Source organism: Mytilus edulis, chromosome 4 (genome assembly GCF_963676685.1).
Source record: "Mytilus edulis chromosome 4, xbMytEdul2.2, whole genome shotgun sequence".
Classification (NCBI taxonomy): Eukaryota; Metazoa; Mollusca; class Bivalvia; order Mytilida; family Mytilidae; genus Mytilus; species Mytilus edulis.
The window spans coordinates 11,841,554-11,853,733 of record NC_092347.1 but is presented as its reverse complement, the minus strand read 5'-3'; the positions used below and the strand labels follow the sequence as shown (position 1 = coordinate 11,853,733).

Here is a 12,180-nt window from a genome sequence, read left to right as displayed (position 1 = left end):
CCGGAACTTGTTAATTATTGACAATATTAATTATGTGGAAAACAAAAGGGTCTGGAGTGGTGTAATTTTTAATCTACACCATTGTCCTATATTAGCTATATATAGAGTTGAATTCTTTGATTTGTCGTTTTTACCCGATGACGGCTGACAAATTGGACCTCGTAATTTTAGTATTATAGATGTTACTTGGCTAATACATGTATATTGTTCGGTGTGAGCCAAGGCTCTGTGTTGAAGGCCGTACCTTGACCTATAATGGTTTACTTTTGTTAAAAAATTGTTATTTGGATGGAGAGATGTCTCATTGGCACCCACTCCACATCTTCCTATTACTATATAGTATTAATATTTGAATTGGCATATATAATAATTATATATAACTTGGCGTTTATAATGTTAATTATGTTAATAAGAATATATACTCCTCGGCATAAATAATGATAATTGTTACTAGCTCTAGATAGATAATTACTATAATACATGACACTAAATTATCGTTAAGTATAGTAGTATTAGACAATGTATATCATTATAAGAGGATTTATCCAGCAGTGCATAAATATGAATTAAAACATAAATATGAATTAAAGCATAACTATGAATTAAAGCATAAATATGAATTAAAGCATACATATGAATTAAAGCATAAATATGAATTAAAGCATAAACATGAATTAAATATGCATAAATGTGAATTAAATATGCATAAATATGAATAAAATCAAAGCTTAACTATGAACTAAAGTATAAATATGAATTACACATGCATAAAAATGCATAAATATGCATAAATATGAATAAATATGAATAAATATGAATTCAATATGAATAAATATGAATTAAATATGCATAAATAAAAAAAAAATGTATTCCATAATTGAAAAAGAGAATTCAATTTGAAACGTCCGCCAGTATCTTTTTATTTCATTTCGACAATTCCACCAAACTTTGCTTGTCCCTAATCACTGTCTTCTCAGATTGAATATATGCTTAAAATCTTTGAATTATGACAAAACAAATACATGCTTTTCAACTAACCCATATGCGTAATGGTGTATAAAAAAAGTATCCTTGCAAACAATTTTGTATTTCTAGTTCTGCCAAGTGATCCATTTAATCTATTTCTGAAACTATGAAGGTCAAATAGTTATTAAAAGAGGGACGAAAGATACCAAAGGGACAGTCAAACTCATAAATCTAAAACAAACTGACAACGCCATGGCTAAAATGAAAAAGACAAACAGAAAAACAATAGTACACATGACACAACATAGAAAACTAAAGAATAAACAACACGAACCCCACCAAAAACTAGGGGTTATTAAAGGTACCAGGATTATAATTTAATACGCCAGACGCGCGTTCGTCTACATAAGACTCATCAGTGACGCTCATATCTAAATAATTATAAAGCTAAACAAGTACAAAGTTGAAAACGCTGTTCTACTATTTATTCATATATTCCCAATCCGTCACTTAAAATAATGAAGATCTTTATTATTATCCGTAAACAAAGCTGGATATGAATTAGAATTTTTCAATAAGTTTAATCTAGTCAGACTTCATGTATACTTCCGCTATTATTCAGTTATTAGGCGAGTGACTTTAACCATAAAATTTAATTTTTAATGCACCTACCTAACACACGGCTAAATTATATATCATTTGAAAGCTACACATCTGTACTATCTGTTTTGCCCGGTCGTAAAAAAATCGTACGGTGCAATTTCCGTCAAATCAAGATCAAAGGTCAAGGACGAATAAGTACATATTTTCTAAGACTTCATCTTGATTGCATAGTATGACTCTTATACACTAAATTCATATATGCAAACAATTTAAACTTTTAGCAGAGAGATTAACAGACATTAATCATATGCATTTTAAAATATTTAAAGCGTTTTTTTGCTAGACAGCACATGTTTCCTGAAATTCGAGCAAATGTTAACAAAATGTGTGAAAACCCAAATTTTTCTATCCGATGCAACTGCTAATCACTTAAAACTAAGTAAAACCCTGTAATGACTATCAAAGAAGTTTTTGACATCATAAATTTCCTAAAATTATGCTTACTTCTAAACAAACAGCAAATCATAACAACTCATACAGTTGCCCAATATACCACCATCTGTGAAAAAAACAGCTTTTAAGCATTTCTTCCTATTTAAACATTGTATGTTGTCAATATAAGATTTATTCAACAAATTCTTAAGAAATTGAAAAATTTAAAGTAAAAAAATATGTGCGCAAATTATACTATTGCTTGAAATAAAGGGGGCGAAACTAAGAAATTGCAATCTGCATTTTAACTACCAGACTGAAATAATTTAAACATCTTTCGATTTTTCTAATTGTTTGATTTGTAGCTTTATTATAAATATTGATGTAGTGAAAAGACCTTTTATTTATTAAATGTGAACCATAAAAAAGTAATTGAAGATTTAGACAAACATAAATAGAAAATAAATTGAAATTTCAAAGAAATAAAAAACTAGTAAAAACATTATAAAACATGACTTCTTGATTGCTTAAGGTAGCACAATACAAAGATTTTTCATCCCTAATCAGACATCTTTAAACTGATGTAGTTCCACTCATCTTTCTTTAAATTTTATAAATGAGGTACCAAAAGAAAGAAGAAGGATTAATCTTTCAAATTGTGATAATTTCATTATGACATAATTATTACATCATTAATTGTTATGTAATTAGTTGCCATATTGTGATGTCTATACTTGAATGAATTTAGCTTCTTTGTTATTCATAGCATCCCAAAATATTTTATAGATTCTTGCACAACACAGTTTGACCTCCAAAACTGTGTCTCAGATTTTTCCTATTGTATTTCATTCTCTCATAAATCTTCAATGAAGTTTGCAACATCAATTCATAAGAGACCACTAAATTCAATTGGGTATAAAATTTGTTCTATTGATGTTTTTGGAAATCTGAGACACAGTTTTGGAGGTCAAGCTGTGTTGTACAAGAATATATAAAATATTTTGGGGTGCTATGAAGAACAAAGAAGCTAAATTCATTTTAGTGTGGACATCATGATATAGCAACTAATTACATAATAATTAATTATGTAATATTTTGAATTTGAAAGATTAATCCTTCTTCTTTCTTTTGGTACCTCATTTATAAAATATAAAGAAGGATGTAATGAATTACATCAGTTTAAAGTTGTCTGATTGGGAGTGACAAAATCTTTGTATTGTGCTACCTTAAATTGCGTTGTTCATTGTTTAAATGCATTAATTCATCAAACGAGAATAATTTTGAAGAAAATAAATCCATTATTACGCAACGATTCTAGTTACAACTAGACTTCCTGAATAGCTTGAATGACTAGTTCATTTTTCATACGAGGATAACTTCATGCAAGAGTTTCTGATGACGACTGAAAAGAAGCTAGCATTATCTTGAAACTTCACTTTCCACTATATAGATGATGTCATCTCACTGAATAGTGCCAAATTTGTGACAATGTTGGAATCGTATTTTCCATTCAAATTGAAAATAAAAGACTCAACAGATATAGTTAATTAATAGTTTATTTCAAACCAAAAGCAATACAGCTTATAGGTATAGTTAACTCTATCACGTATCTTGAAATCGACGATGAGGGTTGGTTGAAAACAAGTTTTACGACAAAAGAGAAGAGCATAAATCAACCCATAAAACACTCCTTACTACCAAATTATAAAGTTTTCATTTCTATGTAGCAATACTATAGCAACGGCTGCATATCTATACTACTAAAGGAGGAGACCGATTTCATCGAAAATCCTCTGAAACAATAACAAGTCCGAAATATTTATGATATGACGTATAAATGTAGGGTTTTGTATTTCCTTAATTTGTCTTTGCATGCTCAGTCGACGTACTGCCCGCGAAATTAAATAAACCTTTTTATTGAAACACTTGCCCAATTGTAACGCGATTTCGCGCAATCTTCTTGTGGAGTATATATCTCCAAGTTGATACAATATTTCAGAGCTTGCATTTACTTTCACGATTTTCGTGATAGTGCGTAACTGCTCACAATGAAGAAATTAAATAAAGGCAACTATAGTTTACCGCTATTCAATAGTCATCAATCGAATTACTAGTAATTGAAACAAATCCGGGTCACAAACCAAAACCAAGGAAAATGCATCAACTATAAGAGGAACACAACGATATAACAGAAACACTGAACTGCTTCAAAAACAAACGCCAACATACAAAGAAACAGATTAATGGATACCAACTGCCATATGCCTGACTTGGTACAGGACATTTGAAGAAAAATGGTGGTTCGAATATGGTTTTAAACCAGAGTTCAAATGCAAAATTGAAATTATCCCTTAGAACATTTTATTGACGCCACTACTAGTTGGTTGACAATTATGAAATATCTATTTCGCCAGATAACGACTGATAAGTTCCAATCGACGTAACAAAAATACCGTCATCTCTGCCTTGATTTTAACCTACCGAATAAGGCTTGGCACCGAGTTAGGAATTACATAGCCACAAGAGGGGTGTCACATGTGGAACATAATCTGCTTACCCTTTGGAAGCCCCTGAGTTCACCCCAAATATTTTTGGAGGGTTTGTGTTACTCAATCTGTAGTTTTATATGTTGGGTTTTGTATACTGTTGCTTATCTTGTTCGTTTTTGGACGATTTTCATTACTGCATGTTAATATTCTTCAAAGTAAAATAATACAAAAGGGACAATCAACATCTCTAACCATGAATCAAATAAACTTTATTAAAACAATGAACAAAATTAAATTAAAGTCCAAGAGACGAACAACAGTCCACAAAACACAGCACACCATGAAAACGATCACTGCCTAAAAAAGCGAATGATCTTATGAGGTCAGGAAGAGTATTCAACTTTTTCATTTTTTTATTTCACAATTGCTTATAGTGTTTTACATACACAATAACCTGCATTTGTATTTTAAAAGCTTATGTTGAAAATGATCAAAGCATCTTTTATTCAAACAATTAAAGCGATTAAACTTCTAAACAGATTTAATATGACTAACACGATTTTAAACTAAATAAGAAGCAGCAGAATTCTATTTAGTTCGTTTACATCCCGCTTTGGACAAGCAAGTGTTTCTTTACAAGGTTACTTATTTCAATGTTGCCTACGATTCAGTCGCAAAGTCATGTTTGCATTTAAACATGATTACAAAAAGTAAATAAGTTTGACTTCGTAAAAAACATATTTTTACCACAATTAGCTCGTATATATTCTTTTCGAACTTTAAATACCCCTTCTTTTATTATGGAAAATCATTCTCCTCCCTGATATTGACAATAAGCGATGTGTTATCTTAACATAGAATAACAAAATGATCACTATTTGCAGATGGCAGATTTTTGGGCAACTTTAAACACATCAATACAAGACTGTTCTATGAACAATAATTAATAATTGCATCTTAAAATTACAAAACAAATATTCCTTGACCTAAAACATATACATTTATCTATTTTTTTAGCATACAAATATCGATTCCCCAAGATATATTTTGCTTTTGAAACAATTTTTCATTTTTTTAGGATTTATGATAAATTTCAATTTTTCGGGAAATATTGCGCATCTAATCTCTTATGTTTTGTTTGATTTGGAAATAATGTATCATGTTACATAAAGTTCATATGATCTTTTGGAAAATTTTATGGTACAAGAATTAGAAAATGGCTTTTTGTTTAGTAATCGCAAAAATTGGAATGTTTATTCATGACCTTTGACCTCGATTTAACAGAAAATGCACCGTACGATTTTTTTACGACCGGGCAAAACAGAAAGTACAGGTTATTAGCGTTCGAATGATATATAATACAGCCGTGTGTTAGGTGGGTGCATTAAAGTCGTTAACTAAGCGTCTTTTTGAAATAAGTCACTCACCTATATATTCAACAGTTTATAAAGCATTTTGTAAGTTTTGATTGGAAACCAACTGTACATATGCTCCTCTTTTTGTCGACATGTTCATTTACTCATATGATGCAGAGTTCACATCGAAGCGTTTTAGGAATACCAAAACAAAGATAAAAAGTAAAATCACAAAAATACTGAACTCAGAGGAAAATCTAATCGGAAAGTCCATAATCACATGACAAAATCAAATGACAAAACAGATAAAAAAAAAAGAAGGTATCATTAACATTTAACGCCACGTTCTGTTATAATTGTAGAAATTTTGTTTTAATAAACATTTATATTTTGATCTGAGCGTCACTGATGAGTCTTATGTAGACGAAACGCGCGTCTGGCGTATACAATTATAATCCTGGTACTTTTGATAACTATTTACACCACTGGGTCGATGCCACTGCTGGTGGACGTCTCGTCCCCGAGGGTATCACCAGCCCAGTAGTCGCACTTCGGTGTTGACATGAATATCAATTATATGGTCATTTTTATAAATTTTCTGTTTACAAAACTTTGAATTTTTCGAAAAACTAATGATTTTCTTACCCCAGGAGTAGATTACCTTAGCCATATTTGGCACAACTTTTAGGAATTTTTGATCCTCAATGCTCTTCAACTTTGTATTTATTTGGCTTTTTAACTATTTTGATCTGAGCGTCACTGATGAGTCTTATGTAGACGAAACGCGCGTCTGGCGTATAAAATTATAATCCTGGTACTTTTGATAACTATTTACACCACTGGGTCGATGCCACTGCTGGTGGACGTTTCGTCCCCGAGGGTATCACCAGCCCAGTAGTCAGCACTTCGGTGTTGACATGAATATCAATTATATGGTCATTTTTATAAATTTTCTGTTTACAAAACTTTGAATTTTTCGAAAAACTAATAATTTTCTTACCCCAGGAGTAGATTACCTTAGCCATATTTGGCACAACTTTTAGGAATTTTTGATCCTCAATGCTCTTCAACTTTGTATTTATTTGGCTTTTTAACTATTTTGATCTGAGCGTCACTGATGAGTCTTATGAAAACGAAACGCGCGTCTGGCGTATAAAATTATAATCCTGGTACTTTTGATAACTATTATAGCTTCGAGACGTTGTGGATCGCATCTTTCCTATCGATCTTGAAATGATTTTACTAATTATATAAAGGTCAGCAGAAACCCGCATTTCTTTACATATTGAAATTGACAATAAGGACTGGTTAAGAACAAACTTTTACGACAGAAGAGATTATTTAAACTTTCCATTTATAAACATTTCCATGTTTATGTAGCTACATTCCAGCATCAGTTACATATGGAGTAAATATCTATAAGTTGATAAGATACTAGAGCTTAAATAGCCTATAATGATTAACAAATTATAAAGGGTTCGCTGACTTCATGGCAACTACTGCATAACGGACTCCACGGACTGAAATTAAAATTATCCTTTCGGATAAGTACGCCATCCCCAGTTGATAAGTCATCATAAGATAGCTGTGTCACAGATGACAAAGGATTTTATGCTATTTTTGTAACCAAAATATAATCCTAATTTACTCAACATTACCTTTTACTTGAATTAAATAAATAAGTCAATAATTATACCATGAAGAAATTGGATCACCTTATTGTCGATGTATTATCGTCAGAAATAATGTGTTATATACATGTATACATAAAAAAGAAGATGTGGTATGATTGCCAATGAGACAACTCTCCACATGAGACCAAATTAACACAGAAATTTACATCTATAGGTCACCGTACGGCCTTCAACAATGAGCAAAGCCCACACCGCATAGCCAGCTTTTACAGGCCCCGAAATGACAATGTAAAACAATTCAAACGAGAAAACGGCGTCATTTATGTATATTCTTTTTCAGTTTCAGAAAGATGCTATTGTTGTAACGAAGATCAGTAAATCTACACATGACAAAAAATTACGTCATTCACGATGGTATAGATTGAAGAAATATTTGTTCAATTTCTGGAACATTCTAGATGTTCTATCATATACACTGACTATCGTGGCTATATTTGTTCGTGTATTCAGGTCAACAAAAACTAACAAGACATACAGACGTTTTTTCAGCATGAGTCTATTTGCGATGTACATGAGATTTCTTCATGTTCTGTTAATGTCAAGGAAAATTGGGCCAAAAATTATCATGATAAAGGAAATGGTATGTCACATTAAAGTAACGATTCACTTCCTACATTCACACTTAATATGATAACTAACTATGCGTATTATATCCACAAACACCTCAGAAAAACCGTTGGTAAAAGGTAAATCAAAGGGATTCCGTATTAATTAATACAAATGTCATGCGTTGGAAGCGCCTGTCTAGAATAACCTTGATCAGAGAAAACGATTACATCGAAGTGTTTCAACGGAACCATTTGGAAAAAACGAGAAACGTAAAAAGTTGTATGACAACTACGATCCGATAAAATAGCCAATTTAATCAAAGGTCAACATACTGGAGCGAGTCTTAGTCTCCTTTAATTTCTTGCGTTATCAACTGAAAACATAAAACAATCTCTTATCGTGTTTAACCTTTGCTGTTTTTTTCCCTTATAGTGTATGCTGAGTTTAATTCATAGTTTGAGGTTGGTCTTCGGATCTTATAATTAGTTCTCAATGTTTAGTCTTCACTTGGCATTCGTTTTTATTTTCAACCTTTTTATATATTTACAACTGTGAGTCTTCGCTAACTAATATAATAGTTACATTTCATCACACTGCTGTTATGACTGTGAAAACCCTCACCTTCATTTTACATTTTTTTTTTAAAGATATGAACTGTTACGTTCAAGGGAAAACATAAATAAGTGTCTATAGCTATTCCTAAAAGATATTTAGAGTTTTGCTAAATCTTTTCGATGTTTTTGTTTTTGTTTGTTTTAAATATCTTTTTCGAGAAAATGACTTATATAAGTAAGAGACTTTTATTATATATATTGTATTTGTTTTTGTAATGATGATACATTTTCAGTTAAAGGATCTCTTTCGATTCATTGGGATTTTATTTGTATTTATGATTGGTGTTGGAGTTCTGTATCATGCAAATATGTACCCACAACATGAAGACATGTGGACTTCAGGAGAATGGAGGTACTGGAGAATATGGAAAATCATTTATATCCCATACTGGCAAATATATGGCGAACCTATGTTGGAACAGTTTGAGGGTACGCATTCATTGTATATGTTGTATATATCTTAATATGGAAGTCGCGCAAAGAAAAAGACAAAAAACAACTTTTAACAAAGTATAGATAGGGTCATTTTACTGAAATCTTCATTTTGATGACATAGTTAATCGCGAGGATTGAGAGTAAGGCACATTTAAGATGAAAATTTTTCAACAGGTTAAAATACCAATGAGGTAAAAGTAAAATAACGAAAATACCGGACTTTATGGAAAATTTTAAGCTAAAACACATTATACGAATAGACAGGATGGATTTATTACTGGCTCGGAAATGCTGCTTTATCATTTCAGGGCTTACAAATTTGATACTTGTAATACATGCGTTTAAGGAGGCTCGCGGGTATAAGATTTTCAGAAAAAAATTAAACAATTTTTTTTCATTACAAATTTCATTAATTACCTATAGAAGTTGTTACTTCATCATATGGTACAAAGACCATTCCAAAAAATCAATTCGTGTTCGCCCAAGGTGACTTTTGAAATGTAGATATCATTGACGAAAGCTCCACATTATCTCTCTTTGGTGCAAAAATGCCATTTTTTGGCATTAAAATTGAAATATCTTTTTTAACTCATCGGTGACCTATATTTTTTATTGTTGTTTTCGAATAAGCTGTACATTAACTAAATAGTTGTATAATTTAAGAGATTTCTGTAATTTAGTTCTCTTTTTTTCATTTCGATATTACCGCAAGCCCCCTTAAATGCCTACAATGACAAAAAAAATGATTCACAATGTATGAATACTACTCCAAGTATTATTGCCGTTTTCAAATTATTGCTTAAAAAAGATCCTGAAATAATATTTATGATACGAAAATATTTCAGCAAATAGTACTACGCCATGTACCACAATACAGAGCGAATGGGAAAGTAATCCTGCCATAGAACGGTGCAATGAATATGATTGGATACTCGTTGTGATAACGGCTTTGTATATGTTGATTTCGAACCTCCTCCTTGTCAATCTTCTGATAGCGGTGTTCAGGTTTGTTATGTATTACAAGAGAGTACAACAGCTGACGAAAAATGATTTTTTACTTAACGTTTAAATAATTATAATTATAATTTGATTAATTGATTGGTTTGTGTTTAACGGTACTTTCAACACTATTGTGCTATTTCATGGCGGGGGAGCTGGAGTTCCAAGAGAAAACCACAGACGTCGGTAAGAAAACTGATAATCCTAATCAACTGAGATTAGAGTTAAGTGCAACTAACGGTTCGAAATCATAACCTCTGTGTTAACTGGTTAGTGACTACAATACTTGAACTACTTATACCAATCAGCCACCATGGCCCCTAATTTTAATTTGAAGCATTTTTGCCATAATTGAACTTAAATTGTATAAAACTGAAATATGAAGATAATTTGATTTGAATATTATGGTGGGTTATGCTACTTCCTCTAAATGGGTATACTAGGTTTAATAGTTGATTCCCTACCCATTGTGAAACAACTAAACAGACACACAGCAAAACATTTTGATTCTTTTTTTATGTTTTTATTAAAAAGTTTGACGTTTTCATAGTAGTTCGAAAACATTTTTACAAAAAGTTCATTTAAAGTTATAATTCATATTTTGTATGCTATAATTGATGCAATTACCTTCAGCTATCGATTTGAACGGGTCCAGGAAATCTCAGAGAAATTATGGCGATACCTAAGATATGAAGTCATTATGGATTACCGCACTAGGATACCTGCTCCCCTGAATCTTGTGATCAGACCAATATACATCGCATACAGGTGCATCATGTGCATTAAGAATCAAATAGAGAAAGACAAAGAACAAGATGACAAAGCTGCCTCTCGTGAGTATGGTTTTAGGTGTAAACTGCGTTTAACTATTAAATTTCCAATTAGGAAATGACAAATAAAGGTCACAGACAGAATTTGAGGGAATCGCACGATCTATAAAAAGAAGCGAGACCGATACCTCGGAAAAATTGGCATCCTCTGCTATGCTTTCATTATCAACTTTTTAAGTACACACTTCGCATTCTGACTTTTAGTTTGAAAATTCAAATATGTTAAACATCTAATGAGCGTTCCTAGTGCTCAGGGTTTGTGATTATTAAATAAACTTTAGCAACACACGGAGTCGGTTCATTTTTGTTAAACACTTCAGGGTTGGGTGGAGTTACGAAACCATCGAGGACGTTGAAATGGTCATTCTTAAAGTGAATATCATAATTTTATGTTTTAAAACGTCTAACGCCATTATACACTATGTATGCAAACATTTATTTTTGTAACTTTGCAGACAGTTTTTACTTATATAGTTGATTGCTATAACAGTCTGTTTAACATCATTTATTTATTAGTTGTAAAATGTTTTGAATTAGCTTTTAGTAATAATGTGTACTCACAGAACTAGGTGTCTTTATTAAAAATCGATTGTATAGTTTTGAATAAGTATACCAAGAAACAGTTTATTCAGTTGTAAATATTGTGATTATTTTTAGTTTTCGATAGAGGGGGACATATATTGTATGAACTTACTGACTACTGTGACAATGAGCTATTAGATTTTTCTTAATAGTTAATCATGTTGTTGAAACGGACAGTTGTTTTATTGAGGTTTATACTTAAACACAGAATTATGTTTTTCATTCAGGTAAATATATTTTTTTCAGATAAAAGAGCGTTAGATAAGATCAACACACTTCAATCATTGAATGCAATTAAATGTGTCCACAAGTTTTGAAAGTACAGACAGAAGAAACAATTACATCTAGGGTATTGAAAGAAACACTATAGACAAAGATCAAAGAAAGATGGAAGACAAACTAAATGGAAAATATAACATTGAATCATCTACGAGAATATGATGAACATGTACATAGCTTTACTCAAACTTGAAATTGTTTTTAATCACTTCGAGATTTTGCAGTTAGCTTTTTAAGAAGTTTTTAGTATGATTAAAAATGTGTTTATATGATTTTAATGATGCAAATCATTGTTCTAGCGCTCAATATTTTTTAAATAATGGAGAATTGATTTCTCATGTTTCAATTGTACA

General features: G+C 31.3%; 1 protein-coding gene across 1 annotated transcript in view; it reads left to right on the top strand.

Moving 5' to 3' along the window:
• LOC139518670 (transient receptor potential cation channel subfamily M member 2-like) overlaps nt 1-11,935 on the top strand; it is a 39,342-nt gene extending 27,407 nt beyond the window's left edge. Inside the window, exons 16-20 of the mRNA XM_071310144.1 lie at nt 7,820-8,119; nt 8,936-9,131; nt 9,983-10,142; nt 10,770-10,969; nt 11,795-11,935. Coding sequence (XP_071166245.1) covers nt 7,820-8,119; nt 8,936-9,131; nt 9,983-10,142; nt 10,770-10,969; nt 11,795-11,865 — 927 coding nt within the window. The 3' untranslated portion in view covers nt 11,866-11,935. The remainder of the gene's footprint in view (nt 1-7,819; nt 8,120-8,935; nt 9,132-9,982; nt 10,143-10,769; nt 10,970-11,794) is intronic.
• The last annotated feature ends 245 nt before the right edge of the window (nt 11,936-12,180 follow it).